At 39.9% G+C, this 22344-nt stretch overlaps 1 protein-coding gene and 1 long non-coding RNA gene across 10 annotated transcripts in view; one reads left to right on the top strand and one right to left on the bottom strand.

Moving 5' to 3' along the window:
• The window catches only part of SLC10A7 (solute carrier family 10 member 7), a 256897-nt gene that overhangs the window by 170115 nt on the left and 64438 nt on the right, over positions 1 to 22344 (top strand). For all 9 annotated transcript variants that reach the window (XM_032332448.1, XM_032332450.1, XM_032332446.1 and 6 more), the window contains one exon: positions 15085 to 15120. In XM_032332448.1, the coding sequence (XP_032188339.1) occupies positions 15085 to 15120 (36 nt within the window). The remainder of the gene's footprint in view (positions 1 to 15084; positions 15121 to 22344) is intronic.
• Positions 1405 to 22344, bottom strand: part of LOC116584317 — a 51011-nt gene continuing 30071 nt past the window's right edge. Inside the window, exons 5-9 of the long non-coding RNA XR_004283155.1 lie at positions 18617 to 18688; positions 7793 to 7884; positions 2494 to 2565; positions 1659 to 1755; positions 1405 to 1493 (exon numbers count right to left, since the gene is read on the bottom strand). This is a non-coding gene — a long non-coding RNA (uncharacterized LOC116584317). The remainder of the gene's footprint in view (positions 1494 to 1658; positions 1756 to 2493; positions 2566 to 7792; positions 7885 to 18616; positions 18689 to 22344) is intronic.

Below are 22344 nucleotides of genomic sequence, written 5' to 3'. Positions count from 1 at the left end.
GTGTGTAGAAGTTGCCCTCTACTGGGGAACTAGAAAAATTATGTTGACATAGATTTTCAATTTTCTTAAAGACTCTTAAGTTCCTTGGTGTAATTGACCAGATGATCATTTCTTGTTCTCTGGCACTTTTTAGTTCCAAAGATATAGAAGTGGTTAGCAGACAACATTTAAAAATAAATATCTGATACAAATATCCTTACAGTCATTTCTGAATGGAAACATTGGCTATTCTTCTTAAAAACTTTTTTTAAGATTTTAATTTTTTAAGTAATCTCTACAAATGTGGGGCTTGAACTTACCTCAAGATCAAGAGTTTTGTGCTCTATGGACTGAGCCAGCCAGGCGCTCCTCCTCCTTAATAACTCTTTAGTGCCAACACCCAACAGTGCTGATCCAGAAGTAATTGTATAGGAATGGGTCTTCACTGAAACATTAAGAGGAATTAGCTGTATATAATTATATAACTAAAAATGAGGACTCTTTTTAGTAATTCACCCTGGGAATTTGGAGGACCGAAGTCTAAGCACTAAAAAAAATTTTAAGCTAGCTCTTTTGCATTTTTCTGAGTCTAGAGGTGAAACTTGATTATAAAAGAAGTGGTTTACTTTTATTAAATATTAAATGTTTTTGTTATTATGTTATGTTAGTCACCATACAGTGCATCATTAGTTTTTTGATCTAGTGTTCCATTATTCACTGTTTGCACTTAACATCCAGTGCTCCACGCAATATGTGCCCTCCTTAATGCCCATCACCAGGCTCACCCGTCCCAACCCCCTCTCGTCTAAAACCCTCAGCTTGTTTCCCAGAGTACATAGTCTCTCATGGTTCTTATCCCCCTCTTATTCACCACCCCCCTCATTTTCCCCTTCCTTCTAATGTCCTCCATGCTATGCCTTATGTTACACAAATGAGTGAAACCATATGACTGACTTTCCCTGCTTGAATTATGTCACTTACCATAATGTCCTCCAGTCCCATCCATGCTGATGCAAAAGTTGAGTATTCATCCTTTCTGATGGCTGAGTAATATTCCATTGTATATATGGACCACATCTTCTTTATCCATTCATCTACTGAAGGGCATCTTGACTCTTTCCACAGTTTGCCTATTGTGGACATTGCTGCTGTGAACATTGGAGTGCATATGGCTCTTCTTTTTACTGTATCTGTATCTTTGTGGTAAATATATAGTAGTGCAGTTGCTGGCTTATAGGATAGCACTATTTTTAATTTTCTGAAGAACCTCCACAATTATTAAACTTTTTATACCAGAAAAAGCACATGATCATAAAATGACAAAGTATGTTTACCAATTGTAATAAGCTGATAAATTAATGTTCTTCCTCATCTCATCACTGTTTTTCCTTCTGCCTCTAGGAATTCTTCCAGGCCTTGGGGGGCACTGGCTTAGAGAGGTTCAGGGTCTAAGATCCATCCATTTCAGACCTCAATATCACATTGTATGTTCTTCCTTTCCTGCCCAATGATATCTAATAAAAATAAACATGTTATTAAGGAGAAACCTATTCAAAGTACATGTTGATGGTAATGGGGTGAGTCAGGAAAGGGGACTTCTTAAAGTCGGCCTGAACATCAGAATCCTACTGCCTCTGCCTTGGTAAGGTTGGGAGGGCTTGTGGACTAGGGATGCTCACGTGAGGACCATTGGTCAGTTCCCCTCTTCTCTCAGCTGAAGCCTCTCTGAATCACAAAGCTCAGGACCAGTTTTCTAAGCTGCAGGAATGGCTTTAGCTAAGGAATATGATAAAAACCAGAATAAATCAGGCCATTGATATATGAGACAAGGCAAGTAGAGTGCAGCTGTCTCCATTCATTCTGTCCATTTTTGCACTCAGTATTGATCGTCACAGCCAGATCTAACAGCAGTGTGTGCTGTCACTTAGATGCATCCAAAAGGAATGGATGGGCTCTGCCAAATCCATTCATTTCACATGTCTAGACACAGTATGGTTTTTCTTGTTTGTTTGTTTGTTGTTTGTTTATGGTCAAGGTCTGTCATAACTCTGAAGTCTAGTTTTGATTACACTGTTCTTTCAAATGTCTTATTTAAAAGAAAATCAATTAGTAATTATTCCATATATTTACTTTAACATCCAGAGGCCTTCATTAAAGGCCCTTCCCTAGATCTCCACAAATCACTTTTCATTGCCTCCCTTCTCTCTCTTCCCTGACCCTCTTATCATCCCCTCTTTTTTATCCTCCACGTCTCTACCTTGCCTTCACAGAATTTTGCACAAATGTTCTCCCATACCCTTGCTGGAAATTCATGAGCCTTTTCGGGATGGGAGGAAGGCAGCACCTGGTCTAATTTTATTCTCTATGTCCTTTTTGCTTTAGACATGTAAATAGTGCTGAGGAATAGTTTTCAGGTCTTCTGTAAGTAAGTCTTTCTCTACTCACCTAGCTGGCTTATAGAAGACAGTGAGGTATCAGAGATAAAGAAGTGGGCAGGGAATTTGAAGCACTTACTGTCCTCTGCTTCGTGTTTCCACCAACTCTGGGCTGTGGGTGAGAGACACTCTTAGGCCTCAATTTTGCAGTCTGTAAAGTGAACAGCAAATGATTCTCGAGATCCCTTTTATTTTTATCTATTTACTTTTTAAAAAGATTTTATTTATTTATTTGACAGAGAGAGAGAGATCATGAGTAGGCAGAGAGAGAGGGGGAAGCAAGCTCCCCCCTGAACAGGGAGCCCGATGTGGGGCTGGATCCCAGGACCTCAAGATCATGACTTGAGCCAAAGGCAGAGGCTTAACCCACTGAGCCACCCAGGCGCCCCTTGAGATTCCTTTTAGCTAGAATTCTCAGATATCTCTAACTTCTCCAAGAACCCCTAACCACTGTATAAACACATGGTGGTAGAGACCATGGATTTTGGAGCCAGATACATTGCTTGCCTCCCACTCTGCCATTTATTGCTTGGAAATTTTGTATAATTCTTCTGTCCGTATATCTCTGTTTTCTCCTCTATATAGTGGGAATCATAGTGGCACCATTCTCAGAGGATTGTAGTGAGGATTGAATAGTTAGTACACATGAAGAGTATAGAACAGTTCCTGACACATACAGAGTAGGAATTCAATAAATGTCAGCTAGTCTCATTATGATGACAAACATAGGGTTTTAAAGCATTTGAGAAGGTGTGTGTTTCTCATCTAAAGGATATGCTCTTCCCTGAAAGAAACGTTTGTGGAAACACATTCATTCATTTGTTCAGCAAAAAAATGTTAAGTATCTAGTCAAGTGTCTAGTATGTGGCAAGTATCCCGTTCTATAAGAGGCATCAATGAGCAAAATGACAGATACACATTGAATCTTTTAAGCCAATGGGTAGTAAATATTCAGTGTTATTTTCATGGCCTAGAGAGAATTCCTTAGTGCATTCTTTTCATATATTCCTATACCACTGGCAGATTGTATTTATAATCTTTGATCCTATGTTGGTTTCCTACAATCCATTTTCTGAATACCTTTTTACATCTCCTACTTCCTTCTTTGCTTTTTTTTTTCTTCCTTTCTAACAACTTTTCATCCCTTTGGATCATCTCTTGACCTCTCAACCTTTATTTTTATTTCTTTGGCTGGAGTTCTGCCTCCTGGTACTTCCTATAGCCTAGCCATAGTCTTTATAAGCTTCTCTTTTCTCACCTATAAAATTGGGATAATCAATTTATTATTGGAATTTAAAATTAAATAATGTTTGTGAAGCACATAGCACAGTTCCTGGTACATAGTGTCCATTAATAAATGTTGACTGTTGTTATGAAGTCCGTATTTGGTATCACTAAAACTACCAGCTCCTGTGTACAAGATTCAGAGACTTTGGCTGACCATTGCATAATGTGGGACCATCCTCTTGGCATTTTAAGAGTTGTGCTTCCTCTGTATAATATTTGCTCTGCTGCTAATGATCTTTCATAGGATGTTATGTGTATTCCCCAGGAAAAGAAAACCACCACGACACACCAGACTGTAGCCATGTGACCACAGTGGAGGCCTTGCAGGCCAAATTAACCTTGACAAATCCTTGCTCAGCCTTGAAAGCTCGTGTCATCAAAAAGCAATTTTGACTTAGTTTCCTTTTGCTGCCTCTTTGGTCCAATATATACTCTACAAAAAGCATTTTTTAAAAATATTTTTTATGTATTTGACAGAGAGAGATCACAAGTAGGTGGAGAGGGGAAGAAAGAGAGGGGGAAGCAGGCTCTCCACTCGGCAGAGAGCCCGATGTAGGACTCGATCCCAGGACCCTGAGACCATGACCTGAGCCAAAGGCAGAGGCTTAACCCACAGATCCACCCAGGTGCCCCCAGAAAAGCATTTTTAAGAGGCTCCTTTGGAAAATTACTTATTGCATGTTAAATCTGTAAACTTAGAAGACATTTATGTGAAAGATACTTGAAAAATACAGAAAATTTCCACATCCATCTCACTTTAGGCTTTAGTTGAACTTCAGATTGTCCTTAATCTAGATAGAAAAAGCAAAGTTAATAGTTTTAATACAGATCCACGATTTTACATGGTCAGAAAAGATTTACTTTTTCACTTAATGGGTAAAAAGAAAAATCGTGAGTTTGAACACTGTTTTTTCAGCCTTAACATATATCACCATATTCTAATTAGCAATGTACATGTTATTTCCCTTTTGTGTTCTTGTGTTTATCCTTTTTCTCCTACAGCTCTGGATGTCAGGACTCGAAACTCCACACATTCTGCCCACTACCAGCATCCTGCTGTTCATTCACACACACACACACACGCACACACACACACACGCACACACACACACACACTCCCTGGCCCTTCCCTTTGCTTCCATCATCTTTGGCAAAGAGAATCATCTTCAGATTAGGAACGGTAAAGTAAATATTGGCAAAAGGAAAGTAGGCCCAAGATTAGCAGACTCTGTCTTCTGACCCAGACAAATTACTTCATAGCGTCCTGAGAACACTAACATTTGCGATTGCTGAATTGCTATCTTTGACAAATCATAAAGAAAAGGAGTAGAATCAGCAGCTGGGCATGTGCAAATGTCACTGCAAATATCAAAAAGGGGAAGAAAGTAGATTTTACACACTATTAACTGGTCATTTTGTTTTCAGTCTGGAGAAAAATTGAAGAAAGGGTAATTAAGTAGTGTGGTATAAGCAGTTACAAAGGAACATGCTGTGATATTTGGAAGCCAATGTGGGTTCACCAAAAACCCAAGTTCTTAAAAGTAAAAGTTTGTTACACTTATGCATTTCTTTTTAAACTATAACTGCTAATCCAAAACAACACCTTAGAGCAGGGGTCCACACTACAGCCCTTGGGCCAAATTTGACCATGCCCATTTGTTTCCTTACTGACTTTGGGTGCTTTTCAGCTACAGTAGCACAGTTGAGTGATTGTTTGTTTTTTAAAGATGTTATTTATTTATTTATTTATTTGACAGGGATCACAAGTAGGCTGAGAGGCAGGCAGAGAGAGAGGAAAGGGAAGCAGGCTTCCTGCTGAGCAGAAAGCCCAATGTGGGGCTCCATCCCAGGACCCTGGGATCATGACCTGAGCTGAAGGCAGAGGCTTTAACCCACTGAGCCAGCCAGGCACCCACAGTTGAGTAATTGTAACAGAGCTGTCTGGCCAGCAAACCCTGAAATAATTGTTATTTGGCCCTATTCAGAAAAAGTTTGCCTCCCCCTGCTCTAGAACTAAATCAGTTCTTTTTGAATTTTAATGTGTCTACAAGTATTCTGGAGATCTTGTTAAAAATCCAGATGATGATACAATAGACCTGGGATGGGGTCTGAAATTCAGTAATTCCTGACAAGCTTCCACGCGAGACCAGTACTGGTGGCCCAAAGACCACGATTTAGTCTAGCAGGGATCTAGATTTGAAACATACATTTAGAAAATTCCCCAATTAAAAAAAAGAGAGAGAGCTAAGTATGAGTTGGAAGTCAGCTTAAGTTGGTTAGACTCTTACTAATTTTAATCATAATGTTCAAGAAATGTTAGAGGATCAGTGTCATCTTGGAGAGATTTTTCTGGTCATTTAAAAATCACTATCTAATTATCATTCTCAAAAAAATAAATTAATTAATTATCATTCTCCTGTACAAGTAAGGGTATTTGAAGGAAGCAATAATGAGTTTGATAACTCAAATGTTGAGATAACCAGTATCAGCTGGGATGGCCTGCTGGACATTTCCTTTGTTGGAAGACAGTTCTCCATATATCTCTCACATCTCTATACATCTTGTCATCAGAGGCACTGATGGCCCTTTGTTCTCAGCTATCTTCTCAGGAATGTTTCTATAGTGAATGGCCTTGAAAGATAGAAATAGTATCTCCCTCTGGAACAAATGGCAGGTACACTTATTGCCATGGAAATATAAAGATAGTATTTCCCTCTAGAGCAAATGATAAGCATGCTTTCTGTTCCTTATAAAGATTTGGATCCCTAAACTCAGTATTTCTTCTCTGGAATACAACCCACCATAGGTGCAGGCATCCATCTGAGCCCATTTACACCACCCTGCTTGACTTGGGGGCGAGGGGAGCTTATGCTCACTTAGTTGGCCTCCTCCTCCTCCTCCTCCTCCTCCTCACAAACAACAAAACAAAAACCAACATACTTCCTTTCTCTTCCTATCTCTCTCCTCCTCTTGATAGCCAGATTTATCCACCCTTCCTTCCTTCCTTCCTTCCTCTCTCTCTCTCTCTTTCTTTCTTTCTTGATAGATTTCTTCAAAGAGTGTCCAAACTCTCTCTCTCTCTCCTCTTCCGTTTTAGCTCTCAATCCAGCTTAATGTCCACACTAGTTATCCCATTGAAACCATTTTCTGCTAAATCTCCTCTGAGCTTTAATGTGTATTCTGTATTCCTGAACGTCTTTCCTTCTCTGTCATAGTAAGCCACCGAGTGTATGGTGAGGACTCACTCATCTGTAGCCACTGTCCACCCTAGATTGAGCTTCTGTCCCATCTATCCAACTACTTAAAGTGTCACTAAATGGAGGCCTTATAGACTTCTCAGATCCATCATCTTCCTAAAGAAAAATTGATCTACATACATCCCAAGTCTACTGTGGCTCAGTAATTGGCTCCACAGCCTATTTGGCCAAAACTCACTTAATTTAGAAGACTAAGAAGCCCTCTGTCCATCCTTTTAATTGCCATCCCTCCCTCAATATTTAGTAAATCTACCAGTCCACATGTCAAATTCTTCTTGAGGATGTGATATCTTTGTCTTGATCATTAAGCGTCTGTCACCTTAGCCCAAATCCACCTCCGCCTGGATTACTGAACAGCCTCCTCATTAATCTCCCTCCTTTTAATTTCCCACCATTTTAACCTCTTTACTAAATTACACCCAGACTGATTTCTGCCTAAACCTGGGTATCATCCAGCCCTGGCCCCAGGCCCTTTCCCTAGATCCACGCCTCCAGAATTCTCTCAGGGGCTTCCCCTTGCCTTGAAATGAAGCCACACTCCTCAGCATGGATGATTAGGCCTTCCTGCTTCATCGGGCTTCTAGCTTCATCTCTCCCGTGGCCCTCCCCACACTCTACCCTTCACCTCCAGTTGGCTGTATGTTCTTCTTGCCTCCACAGCCTTTGTACGGCCCCTCCTCCCTCCCTGTGTGTTCTCTCCCCACCCGCCTTCTCCGGGGCTGCCCCTTCTTTATGTACTCCACTCCTACTCTGCTTTCAGTTGTCATCAAACTGCTCTCACCTCCCTGTTAAGCACTCTCATAGCATGCTGAGACTGTAATTTAAAACACTCACCGTTTTACTGTGGTTGCTTTTCTGTCTTCTGTAAAGCACTGAGGACATCACTGTACATGTTTCATTGGCCGCTATCCCTCATCTAATGGGGCCTGATGGAGGAGTCACCAAGTAGGTATTTGCTGAATGTTTCAGTGACAGATCAAAATCTCAGAAGATAGGAGGCCAAATCTAGTAAGATAACACTTACTATGTACATAAGAACCCTTCATTTTAGTCTGAAGAAACACCACAATCTTTTGGGAATAAGACAGTAGAGGTATTGCTTAACAGAAGTGTCGAAGTTACAGAAGGATGGGTAGAACTGCTTTCTATAATGGGAACTCCTCATAGGCAAGAACCATAGCATAGTCATGCACTAAGTACATTAGTGAGGTAAACAATGCCCACCAGTGGTTGTAGGAGAAGAAAAATAGGAAAGAAAGAACAAAGGTATTCCAAGTTAGTCTTCAAAGACAAGCCAGGGGCTTCACAGAAACTATTTTTTGGAGTTTTATGTAAAAGTCCATTTCAAAATGCTCGCAGTTTTATGTGCTAAGGAAACTTTGGAATCTTTTTCTCATCAGCTCCTGTGATGTGTGATACATGGTTATCACTCAGTAATGTTTCTTTAATTAAATGTATGTCACTGAGACGAGCCAGCTGTCATTCCTGCAAGGCCTTACAAGGTACTGTTGCTCCCAAGGAGTCCCAGAATCCAGAAATAGATCCTTAGCTCTGCAGGTCCAGAAACTCACTGTGTTTAGCACACCATAATATGGTTGTGTTTTAGGAGCCTGAGGTCAGCTAGTCAGCGTGCTCTTTTTCTTTTTTTTTTTTTCTTTTAAGGTTTTATTTATTTATTTGACAGATAGAGATCGCAAGTAGGCAGAGAGGCAGGCAGAGAGAGAAGAGGAAGCAGGCTCCCTGCTGAGCAGAGAGCCTGATGTGGGGCTCGATCCCAGAACCCTGGGATCATGACCCGAGCTGAAGGCAGAGGCTTTAACCCACTGAGCCACCCAGGTGCCCCGCGTGCTCTCTTTCTACCAAAAATGCTACTTGGAAAACAAAACTATTTTTCAACGTTTTCTTGGCAAACATGGACTCAGACTAGAGAGAACTGACTGGATGTTTTTAGTGGCTGGTGTTATCTAGCTCCTATAGTCTGATGCCACTGTCTTTACTATAGTGCCCTGTACCTGGCAGACACACCAGAATGCTCAAACCAGCTGCTAGGAACCTTCTTCCCCTGACAGAGCTATGAATATCCTGAGAAATGCTTAATTTGGGGGTATTGAGGCATTCACTCTGTGAAGGTCCAGTTTTAAAGAGGAAAGTGTAGGCAGGTAAGAGGAAAGAGGCCCTTTCCCACCAATCAACCACAACTTTCTTTCCAGCTACTACTTTTAATGCATTTTTCTTTACTTTATGAAGTTTACTCTGATGTTTGCTCTGAGATCCGTGTTTATCAGGTCATATTCTCTGGAGACCATATATCCTGAACCACTTTATAATTTATTGTTTAGGATGTATTGGTCAATCTCACTCATTACATATTAGTTCAACAAGCATAAGCTTCTTTTGAACTTTTTTTCTTTTTTAAAGATTTTATTTATTTATTTGACAGATGGAGATCACAAGAAGGCAGAGAGGCAGGCAGAGAGAGAAGGGGGCAAGCAAGCTCCCTACTGAGCAGAGAGCCTGATGCGGGGCTTGATCCCAGGACCCTAGACTTGTGACCTGAGCCGAAGGTGGAGGCTTAACCCACTGAGCTACCCAGGCTCCCCTTCTTTTGAACTTTTTAAGATACCACTGTATACTGACTACTGGACAACATGTGAAGACAAACTGGGAGTTTTAGTTGGCATTAACCCTTTTAAAAAAAAAAAGTCATCTTAGCATTAACAAAAGTGCAAGGTTCAGAGTAAAGTAGCTGTCAAAGTAGAATTTTCAAAAGCTGAAAACATGACTTTCTTACAAATATAAAGTGAGCTCATGTCAAACATTTATTTGACTGAATAATAGGGGAACCAGCAGGATGGTAAGGTTGATTTCTATGAGGTTATAGGAATGGGGATTAGAGGGGTGCCTGGGTACCTCAGTTAAGCATTTGACTCTTGGTTTTGGCTCATATCATGATCTCTAGGTTGTGGAATCGAGAGCCCTGTGTTGGGGCAGTGAGGGGGGGTGCTCAGCAGGGAGTCTGCTTGGGATTCTCTTTGTCCTGTGTGCCTTTCCCCCCTCATAAATAAAACTTAAAAAAAAAAAAAAAAGAAGTAGGGATTATTATATAGTCCATCAGAAAAGAATACCAAAATAAGTTCACTAGGTTAAGGACAAAACTGGCTAATACCTATAGCGTAGTAAGACCATAACCTTTGTCATCTTTTTTTTCCTACTAGACAGAAATTATTTCTGTATCTGCTGGACAGTACTGTATAAGTTAGCATGTAATTTCTGAGCCTGAATTACTAGCAAATAAAAGTCAAACAGAAGTATATCCCTCCAGGTAATTAAATAATCCTTGGATTGGCCTGTTAGTGCTCCAGGATGAAAGCTCCAAGTTTTGCTCAATTGTCATGAAATGAGTGCTATGAAGGGAGTTGAGGGAAATTGGAAGGGGAGGTGAACCATGAGAGACTATGGACTCTGAAAAACAATCTGAGCGTTTTGAAGGGGCGGGGGGGTGGGAGGTTCCGGGAGCCAGGTGGTGGGTATTATGGAGGGCACTATTGCATGGAGCACTGGGTGTGGTGCAAAAACAATGAATTCTGTTACGCTGAAAAGAAATTAAAAAAAAAAAAAAGAAAGAAAAGAAATGAGTGCTATGTGCTCTTAGGTTCACCTGAAGGTGATTAGGTCTAAGAGGAGCCTCAGAGCCCTACCCTAGGGGAGTCATGTTGAGGGGGCTGCCTAATGACCTTTAGCCTGGAAAAGACTTAGTGTGGGCCCCCAAATGCTCATCTCGGCATTATTCTTAAATTGTAGGCTTGAGGCAATAGTTGAAGAGTGCAGAGATTTTATTTACACCACTCAAAAGCATCAATTAAAAGGCCATCCCAAGACAGGAGGGGTGAGACGTGCCCTAAGTTGCTTCAAAGGGGAAGGCAGGGCGACCGTGGAGGCAGTTTGGGATCATTGAAAAGAGAGCTTCTCTGTTGTGAAAGGTCAGCGTTGCCTTCAGAAGAACATTGCCTCTGTGGGTTCTCCCGCGAAAGCATAGCCATCATAGCCTCACTTCACCGGTGAGCAAGTGAGGGAGACAGAGGGGGTCACATTTCAGAGGAGTATCTGTTATTCTGTAAAAATTAAGTGTTTGCCTTTTAATTAAAAAATAAAAGCACCTTTTCCAAGCCTTTACATTCATTAGAGACAGACACCTAAGAAGTCAATTTTGGTTTCTGTGTGATAGTAATAGTTGTTGCAGCAAAGTCTTTTGACAACATTTCCTATTTTTAAAAAATGATAATTCACTTAAGTTTTGCCTTTTTAACTAACATTACCGCTGAGAGGTACATTTACATTTTTGATGTTGTTTTTGTTGTCATTTGGGGGTTTGGGGGGGCTTGTATTGTGACTAAATCTCAGTGTCTGAAATTTGAAACTTTTTTCTCCTTCCCACTGAAGCCATTGAAATATATTCACCCAGTGATTCACATCAGAGGTGTAAATGGATTTTCTGAAGGCTTTTTTAAGAGCCAATCAAAGCCAGTCACTTTATGACTAGACTTCTTCAGGTGTTGCAATCAGAAAGCTTAGCACTCCATCCCAATTGCAAGGATGCTAAAACTATGTCTTGACCTTGAATCTGCAAGCAGAGGGGTAACATCTTTTGCTAGAAGTGCTCATCTACCACTTCTTTGATTTTATCCATTTACATAGGATTTACTGGGGAAGAGAAAAGAGACAATCAAATTGAGCCTTCTCTATACCCAAGAGAAAAGAATATGTTTGTCTGACTTTCCATCTCCTAGTGATTGTTGCTGTTACAGTTTACATTTCAGCTCACCCTTTTTACCATCGATTTTGTAAAAACCTGACTTAAAAAAAAATGTATCAACCGTGTCACACAAAGGCTGATCTCTCAATTTGTTTCATGTCATCAAAAAGACATACTGAGTTTGAAGCTCCTCTCAGGTTTACTCTAAAAATACAACCCTGAGGAAATAGGGTAAGACTACAAAGATTTTATTTACACCATTCAGGCTGCCAGCCTGTGGAATCAGGGAGACAGAGATTGAATTCCCGGCATCGCCTCTTCCTAGGTCAAACTATATCTCTGAGACGTAGTTTCCTTCTGTAGGAGATGGGGATAATAATAGTACCTACCCGATAGGGTTTTTGTGAGAGTTCCATAAGATAACATTCATGAAGTCCTTAGCACATCATTGATGTGAGATAAGCACTCCATAAATGTTGGCTATTAGTATTTTAACAATTATTGTAATGATTGCGCTAAAACTTAACGGTGTTCTTGTCACGATAAATGGCACTGTGGCTGACTCATTTCCTAATACAATTGAAAAACAGATTTCAGCACAGTATAACAATTCAATCTTAATTAAGGAAATTGAATAAACATTTTTTAAGAAAATAATGAGGAATCTTGAATCCAGAATTAGAAAATACATCCTATTTGCCAGGAAATTTTTAATATTTTAGGAATAAATATTATTAAATCTTTAGAAGAATTGCAAAGAAGCTATTATGTTCAACTATACACTTGAAATATTCAGTCAGGAAAACCTGCAGATAATAGTGCTCTGCATTCCAAAATAGCATCATCTTTAAGAATTGGTTATCACCTTGAAAGCAAGATCATACAGCAGCTAATCACTATATACATGTCTGAAGCAGAACTCTGTCGAAAACTGTACTGATTGCTGAAACTTGACACCCAGGACCAGTGGCATAGTCACTGAAGTGAAGTTCTGGCTTTGGGGGTGGGCAAAGCAGGGTCAAATCCAGGTTTTGTCTTTGCCATTTATTTTCTGTATGGCTGTGGGCTGTTTGCTTAGCTTTTCTGAACCCCTATTACCTCATCCATAAAATGGGCCTATGATATAACCTACCTCCTTCAGTGGGGGAGGACCACATTTTAAGAATGTGGTACATGAAAGTGCTGAAGCTAAATGCCATTAATAGTCCTGGTATTATTACTAATACTTTTAGTATTCCACTGCAGCAAAGGAAAATTAGTGGTCACCAGGAAGAATGTGGGTCCCCATGTACTTATAAGATGCCAGTGTGGCTTCACCTCCTCTGATATAAGACAAATGCCCTCTGAGTGGTGACAATGCTCAACATTCATCCTAGTTGAAAATTCTAATCCCATCACAGATACCGTACCTTGTTTCTCATGAGTGTAATTGGTGCTGTTGGTATTTCACAATTAATATTAATTCAAGTTTCTACTTTCTTTTATTTGGATATGGGTGAATTGATAGATAACAAAGGTAAAACTGGTTAGCTTATACTCTTAAGTCCAATTTTTTCTCTATATGTGAAATTATTTACCGCCTTACTGTACCTTTACTTGATATTCTCGAGTAGTTTGCCACTGTTGATCAGATCAGATCCACTCCCTCTTCTGGCCATGAGGTCCTTGGTGACCTGGTTTTTGATGCCTCCACTTCATATATTCTTACCCCCTTCTCAACTTTGTATAGCTTTGTGAATTCCCATCCCTCTTCCTGGAACATCCTTGTTTTCCTTTCTGGCAGATCAGTTTCCACTAATTCTTCTAATAAATGGAACAGTACTTCACATATAAGTGCACTTTCAATAAAAGTTTAAGCAAATTGACTTGAAATCAGATAGCTCCCACATAGACTGAAATAGCCAGATATTTTCATTTCCACATAGCCTTGTAAAGTTTGGAATTCTTCCTGAGGTCTAAGTATATTCCATGTCATTGAAGAAAAGACAGTAGCTCTTAAAATTACTTTGGCATTTTGCACATTTAGCTCTCCTAAAGCTGCTGATGAGAACCTGTTTCATAGACACCAATAGAGTTTTAAAGCCATAATACATATTTTAATAAACAAATTAACACTTAAAATGTTGTATTCGTTATTGCTAACTGCAAAAGTTTGCACAATAAAGAAGCATTTATTCTATTACTTAACTATAAAACAAACTCATCTATGAATCTTCATGTGTAAATCACATGTGGTATATTGCCTAAGAAAGTCATAGCAATGTTCATAAAAGGTAGCCCACCCCTCTTGGGCCACATCCAAAAGAATTAGTTACTGTAATGATGAAAAGATTTCATATAAATATCAAAAGGACTTTTTTCCAAATGTAATGAAGTGGTCCCAGACCTTAGATCCTGGGCACAGTATAGTCTCTGTCTGTCTCTTTCTCTCACACACAATACACGTGCATGTGTATGTATACATGCACACACAAACACACACACACACACAGACTCTTTGGAATTTTGAAGTTCCAAATGGAATTCATTAATAAAACTATGGAATGCTTTTTTTTGTATAAATCATAATGAAGCGTTGAGAGATAAAGGAAGAACTAAAAGGGGCGAATAATCATCTGCAGCTCTAAAACTGAAATCTGTCATGTTAACTCCCAACTCAAACACCTAGTTTTAAAGATTTACCTTCAAGAAACCTAAAAGCTTGTATCCTGCCTCATTGACAACAGCCTCAAACTGTTTCCTGTCATTGCAGAAAACAAATCTTTTGCTCCTTTCTGCCTAGGGGAGGCAGAGGGACCGAGGTGGTCCTGTGTGGCTGAATTAGATGAAAGACTTGCCTTCCACCATGGAGACATGGAGTCTAATCAAGTGAAATGAGTTTTGAGATCCCAGCTCATTTCCTAGGGGAGATCGGTTCACATTACAAAATCACGACATCTCATTCATCACAACTGACGTGGTCTTTGCTCAGGAGAGGACCCCAACTGGGACTGAACCACCTGTCTTCTCTTGAAAGGGGGCACTTTATCCAAGTTAGAGTTGAAAGCCTTGGAGTGAGAAGGCTTGCCGGCTTCACCCGACTGATACATATGCAACATGGAAAGCAACTTCCATTTTTAAAAGGGCAGACAAGTTTAAGGAAGATTGGTGATTGTACGTTTAACGGCACCAAATACAAATAATCGTAATAGAGATGCTAAGACTTTATGGTAGGGAGAGCCAAGACTGGGGCTCCCTCATCTTTATCACCTAGATTTTATTAAACGGAGGTGAGAAGGATCAACATTTCCATGCATCAGAGTTTAAAATAGCAAAAACAAGTGTCCTGCTTTCCAGGCTGATAAATGATCATCATCTCTTTTATTTCTTTCAGGGCATCGTTATAACACCCCTGCTACTGCTGCTTTTTGTGAGTATTTTGATGTTGTCTTTAATATCTTTTATTAAAAGCCATCTACAACCCTTTAGGAAAGGACATTAGGATGAAATGGAAATTTGAATCCTTTTGCACCACTTTGCGTCACATTTTGTTCTTCCAATTGAACTGTACCGAATAATAACTTGTTGACATAAAGGATCTCTGTGGTCTCATGATCCAAGGATGGCATCAGAGCCCAGTTACTAGGCCTCTGACTCCAGGGCTAAATCATTAATTATTGCAAATTAATGACCTGCGACATAGGTCACAGATATATGCTCTCTCTTTTCTCATTAGTAGAACCGAAGTGATTGCTAGTGACCCAGTGTTTGATAGAAAGAGCCAAGGACCAGAGGACCAGAGAAAACTTGGGTCCCAAGGCTTGTAGTAACTGGCTCTCTTACTCTGGGGAATGCTGCCTCAATTCTTCCATCTGTCGAATGGAAAGCAATAACATCTACCTAGGCTGTATGCCAGGGAAAATGAAATGCACTTCAGACATAAAAAATGCCAGCCACTGGTTAACTAAACAAAAATTGTTCTGAGAATGAGAACTGCTAATTAACTGTCTTATTTCTTTTGGAGCTAAGCTTATGAGAAATTAGATGAAAGATTGTAATAGAAATTAATGTTATCTCATGCTGAGAAAAGCATATGTAATCATGAATGATACCTAAAATATTTTATGAACTGTGCATTTTTCATACGCAACATTTCCCAAGTATAAATCACTCCACTCATCACTGAAATGGAGTTGGGGATCGTTTCTGGGTGTGAAATGTAGCTGTTTGACTAGCACTATTTGTCAGAGAATTAAAACTATGGGGAAAATTTATTTAATTATAGTGTAATTACCCAAGTTGGAATTCAATTAGAGTAATAGTGTGAGGGACTTCATTTCTTACAAGCTGTGCAGGAAGTGCAGAGGGAGAGATGCCCTCCTAAGCAGTTAGATTCTGCATCTTTCATGAAAGACATTACCTTCAAGTAATAAACCTCAGCTTCCCCATCCCTTCTGAAATGCTGGCTCCATGCTGACAAGGTTAGGATGAGTCAAATCATCAGATCACTTTGCTCAGCATAACAAACCTCATTCATTTGGATTCTACCAATTCAGAATTTGCAGTGAGTCACATTAATACTGAAGTGAATATTGATTTGCATTCACTTGGAAGAGAAGTCTTGGTATGTGCCCAACTGCTCGCTCAATGTAAGGAGCTAGGATCACCCCTTGGTGTTCTTTCTGAGACCTTGGATCATGATTTCTGAGGGGGCAGCCCTCAACAGGCACAGGATCCAGGCCAGTCTGAGGGCCCTCAGAAGACTAATGGAAAGCATCACGGTTATGTGGTGCAGGTTTTCTCCACTGCAGAAGAGCTTCATCTCTTCCTGTGACTCTTTTAAGATGAGCTGGGGAGAAGCCACAGCTACAACTATGGGGCTGTGACCTAGGATAGCCCTCTGAGTATCTCAGAGTCTGGAATCTCTCGGACCCTGTTATAGCTCATAACTACAGAACCAGATGAGTTCTTTTCTCCTTCTCCTGCCCATTTCCAGCCATAACAAGAAATGTTCCCAGCTTTTTAACATGATGACATCACACTGTTGAAAACTTTCTCCCACTCTTAGACAGAGAGGCTAGCTTTAGTTGGTTCAACATTTTAAACAATAGATCTACAAAAATAGTGAAAGAGACCCCAAGACCCTCAACTTCAAAGATTAATGCTTCCCCTCTGAGCTAACTCATTAGGCTGTCCCAATAGGTTCAATGACATCATCACACAGCATCAATAGATATGTCTGTGTTACATGAGCTTACGTCACATGCATGGCATATAATACTTTTTGTCTGTTAGGGTTGTCGTGTGTTTCACAAAGCAAGGTCATTCCTTAAAAACTTGAATTACCAGGCTTCACTTTTGCACAGGACAAAAACCTGTGCAACTTAAATTAGTACACATTCCGCAAAAGCAGTAGTATTTTCCTATCATCCTGGTTTGGATTGAATTGTGTACTCCCAAAAGATATGTTGAGGTTCTAACCCCTAGAACATCGAAATGTGACCTTATTTGAAAATAGGGTCATTGCAGATATAAATATTTAAGATGAAATCCTACTGGTGCAGGGTGGGCCCTAAATCCAATACTGGTGTCCTTACAAGAAGAGGTGTCAGACCCAGAGGGAGAATGGCAGGTTGTGATAAGGCAGAGATTGGAGGAATGTGCAGACAAGCCAAGGAACAGGAAGGATTGCTGGATGGCAGATATCATGGCTGGAAGAGGCAAGAAGGGATTCTTCCCTACAGACTTCAGAGGGAGCCTGGCCTTGCTTGATTTCAGACTTATAGTTTCCAGAGCTATCCAACAAATTTCTGTTGTTTTAAGCCCCCTAGTTTGAGGTATTTTGTTAGAGAAGCTGAGGAAACCAATACAACTGCAGAAAATTGAATTGTCTCTTTAAAATCATATCTTGAAAATGGAAATTTCTAAGTGTTCAGGTGCAGTAGCTAGTAAAGGCCATTTTTACTGATGGAATCTCAGTTCTCTGTATTCTTGACCTCTCCTCAGAATGTCCCCCTTCACCATCTTGCTCCAACTGAAACCTGTCCTCTGATTCATGTTTCTGCTACAGGTGTCTTTCATATCACTGAACCTTGAAATGGGGTAAGGTGTCTCTCTCGCACCTCATTACCAACTCCAGATCATCTACCATGCCTTCCTCATAAAATATTTTCATTCCTTTGGAGGTTATGCCAATATACCTATATGACCAGCTACTGCTTCTTACTGTAATTATCAGTAGAACCCAAGGTCACTCTCTAGGTCCAAAAAATGTTAGCACCTTCCCATTGTCTTTTTTTTAATAGTAAGCTTAGATTAATTCTTAGTGTTTTTCAATTTTCACATAAATGATCCTCCTTATATCCTGGCCTCTAAATTCTTGACCTCTTCTCCAGTAAGAATACCTTCCACTTCCTCTCAGCCACTCACCCCTGTAGTCACACACATCTTTGACTTTATTACTGCCAATAACCGCATCCTTACATAATCCCCTTTTGAAATGTCTTCTCTTACCAACAGCTCCTATTTTTGTGACCTATTCCCCAAATTAAAAAGTCTTCAAACTTGCTAGACTGGCCAGTTTATTTACCTTACCACCTTAACAAAGCCTCTAACCTACTCTACCCTCTCTCCCTTACCCTCACACCCCATCTTACCTAGCCTAGATCTCATGGTCTGTCATTATAATTACTATACGACATATGCCATCAAGAACCTTACTGCTTCATATTTGCATGGTAAAGTGCCAATCCTGCTTAAACCCAATGCTGTATCTTCCTGCATGTGTACCTGAACGTGGCTGGAACACGCACTCGCATGCTGACTGGTCTCATTTGAAATTCATGACAACTAACTGTGCGCCTGGTGATCCTATTGCCTTCTCCTAATTAATCCTCACCCCTACTCTCCACAGAATCATTTCATACCTTCTCCTTGTTTCTCAAATCTCTGATGCCTCTTCTCGTTTTTCATCTCATCCGATGCAGAAAGGAACTAGCCTGTGAGGAAATTAGAAGCAATCAGAAATTTTATAAGATCCCACCTCCCTGCATCTATATTCTTTGTCTTTTCTCCTGTTTCTATAGATAAACTGTCTTTGCCCTCCTCTAAGGCCAGTCCCTCCTGTTGGGTTATCTCTTATTGCCTTCTTAACAATATGATTCACACAGATTTCCCCCTTTCTCCTATATTATCAAATTTTCTATCTCTGCTGGATCAGTTCTATTAACATATAAGTATTCTGTATTATTACACATCTTAAAAATTAAATCTCACCTTATCCCACCTGTTGTCCATTTCTGTCCACTGTTTTATAGCAAAATTACTCAAAAAAAGTTATTTAAACTTTCTCATCACTCATTCAGTAAGTATCAAGTTCTTCTTACATGCTTTCTTTCAAGGATATAGCAATGAGAAAAAAGATACATCTTTGCTCTTGTCGAGGTTATATACTTGTAGAAAGAAACAGCCAATAAATAAGTGAAAATATAATGTATAAGATGAGTGATACATACTGAAGAGAAAAATAAAGTGAGGAGGAGAATAAGAAGTGCCAGAATGGGTTGGGTGAATTACTGTTTTAAATAGAGCAGTCAAGGGTGGGACTTACTGAGAAAATGATATTTGGGAAAGGCCTAGAGGAGATGAGGGAGCCTTTGATGCCTTCTGATGGTAGAGTGCTCCAGCTGGAAGGAATAGAAAGTGGAAAAGACCTGAGAGTGTGCATGGTGTCCTAAGGAATAGTGAGCAAGCCAGTATGGCTAGAATGCAGTGAGCAAGGAGGAGAGTAGATGGAGATGAAGTCAGGGTCATAGCAGGCGCCAAATGATGTAGGACCTTTCAGTCCTTTGTTAAGGACTTTAAATTTTAATTTGAGACAGACAGGAAACCATTAAAAGAGTTTTGATAAGAGAATGGCTTTTTCTGGCATACCTTTCCAATAGATGATTCTGGATGCTGGGTTGAGAATAGATTGTCAAGAGCTAATGAGCTCCTGAGCAATTAGAAAACTAGCACAGTATCCTGGCAAGAGACAGTTTAACTTGGGCCAAGGTGGTTGAGTAAATCTGGTGGAAAGTATTTGGAAGTAGAACTTGAAAGAACTGAAAGGTTGAATAAAGGTTATGAAGGAACAGAAGAGTCAAGGATGATGAAGTCAGTACAACTGGAAGGGTGGAGTTACCACTTACTAACTAGAAAAGACTGCAAGGTTGAACAGGTTAAAGGACTTATAAGGAGCTCAGTATTGCACATATTTGGATAAAGATGTCTTTGAGACATCCAAGTAAAGAAGTCAAGTAAGCTGTTGACTGAGCCTGGAATTCAGAGGGGAGGTCTGGATAAGAGAAACACATTTGGGAGAGGTCAGCATTGAAATGGATTTGAAATTAGACAGAATGAGATTACCAAGAGAGTAGAGAAGGAAAGGTATCAGTGGACTACCTTCTGGGGACATCCTACTAGAAGTCCTAACAACAGCCATCAGACAACAAAAAGAAATAAAAGGTATTCAGATTGGCAAAGAAGAAGTCAAACTCTCTTTCTTCACAGATAACATGATACTTTATATGGAAAACCCAAAAGATTCCACCCCCAAACTACTACAACTCATACAGCAATTCAGCAACGTGGCAGGATACAAAATCAATGTACAGGAATCAGTTGCTTTCTTATACACTAACAATGAAAATATAGAAAGGGAAATTAGAGAATCGATTCCATTTACTATTGCACCAAGAACCATAAGATACCTGGGAATAAACCTAACCAAAGAGGAAAGAATTGGTACTCAAGGAACTACCGAACACTCATGAAAGAAATTGAAGAAGACACAAAAAGACAGATGAGCTTTCCATGCTCATGGATCAGAAGAATAAACATTGTTAAAATGTGTATACTGCCTAGAGCAATCTATAGTTTCAACATAATGTATACTTTCATCCTGATCAAAATTGCACCAGCATTTTTCAAAGAGCTGGAACAAACAATCCTAAAATTTGTATGGAACCAGAAAAGACTCCAGATTGCTAAGGAAATATTGGAAAAGAAAAACAAAACTGGGGGCATTGTGTTGCCTGATTTCAAGCTTTACTACAAGGCTGTGATCACCAAGACAGCATGGTACTGGCACAAAAACAGACACATAGACCAGTGGAACAGAATAGAGAGCCCAGATAGGGACCCTCAACCCTATGGTCAAATAATCTTTGACAAAGCAGGAAAAAAATACAGTGGACAAAAGACAGTCTCTTCAATAAACAGTGCTGGGAAAATTGGACAGCTATGTATAAAAAAAAGAAACTCAACCATTCTCTTACACCATACACAAAGATAAATTCGAAATGGATAAAAGACATCAACATAAGGCAGGAATCTATCAAAATCCTAGAGGAGAACATAGGCAATAACCACTTTGACATCAGCCACACAAACTTCTTTCTAGACGTGTCTCCAAAGGCAAAGGAAACAAAAGCAAAAATGAATTTTTGGGACTTCATCAAGATCAAAAGCTTCTGCACAGCAGAAGGAAACAGTCAACAAAACAAAGAGGCAAACCCACAGAATGGGAGAAGATATTCGCAAATGACACTACAGACAAAGGGCTGATATCCAAGATCTATAAAGAACTCCTCAAACTAAACACACACAAAACAGATAATCATGTGAAAAAATGGCAGAAGACATGAACAGACACTTCTCCAAAGAACACCTACAAATGGCTAACAGACACATGGTTAGATGTTCATTATCGTTAGCAATCAGGGAGCGTCAAATCAAAACCACGTTGAGATACCACCTTGCACCAGTTAGAATGGCCAAAATCAACAAGACAGTAAAAAACAAGTGTTGGAGAGAATGTGGAGAAAGGAGAACCCTCTTCCACTGTTGGTGGGAATGCAAGTTGGTGCAGCCACTTTGGAAAACAGTGTGGAGATTCCTTAAGAAATTAAAAGTAGAGCTACCCTATGACCCTGCAATGGCACTACTGGGTATTTACCCCAAAGATACAGATGTAGTGAAGAGAAAGGCCATCTGCCCCCCACTGTTCATAGCAGCAATGTCTGCAGTCGCCAAACTGTTGTAAGAACCAAGATGCCCTTCAACAGACGAATGGATAAAGAAGATATGGTCCATATATACAATGGAATATTATGCCTCTATCAGAAAGTATGAATATCCAACTTTTGTATCAACATGGACAGGACTGGAAGAGATTATGCTGAATGAAATAAATCAAGCAGAGAGAGTCAATTATCATATGGTTTCACTTACTTGTGTATTATAAGGAATAACATGGAGGATGTTGGGAGTTGGAGAGGAGAAGTGAGTTGGGGGAAATCGGAGGAGGAGACAAACCACGAGAGACTGTGGACTCTGAGAAACAAACTGAGGGTTTTGGAGGGGAGGGTTGGGGGGGGCATTGGGTGAGCCTGGTGGTGGGTATTAAGGAGGGCCTGTATTGCATGGAGCATTGGATGTGGTACATAAACAATGAGTTTTGGAACACTGAAAAAAAAATTAAATTACATTTTTTTAAAAAGTCAGCAAAGACTACTGGGGATATCCACTTTGCTTAGGAAGAGCACCAAAAGGTTTTGGTGTCCTAGAAGCTACTAGAGAATGTGTTTCAAAAAAGGGAGAGTGATCAACTACT

Source organism: Mustela erminea, chromosome 2 (genome assembly GCF_009829155.1).
Source record: "Mustela erminea isolate mMusErm1 chromosome 2, mMusErm1.Pri, whole genome shotgun sequence".
Lineage (NCBI taxonomy): Eukaryota > Metazoa > Chordata > Mammalia > Carnivora > Mustelidae > Mustela > Mustela erminea.
The sequence above is the reverse complement of the archived record's forward strand: the minus strand, read 5'-3'. Positions and strand labels throughout refer to the sequence as shown.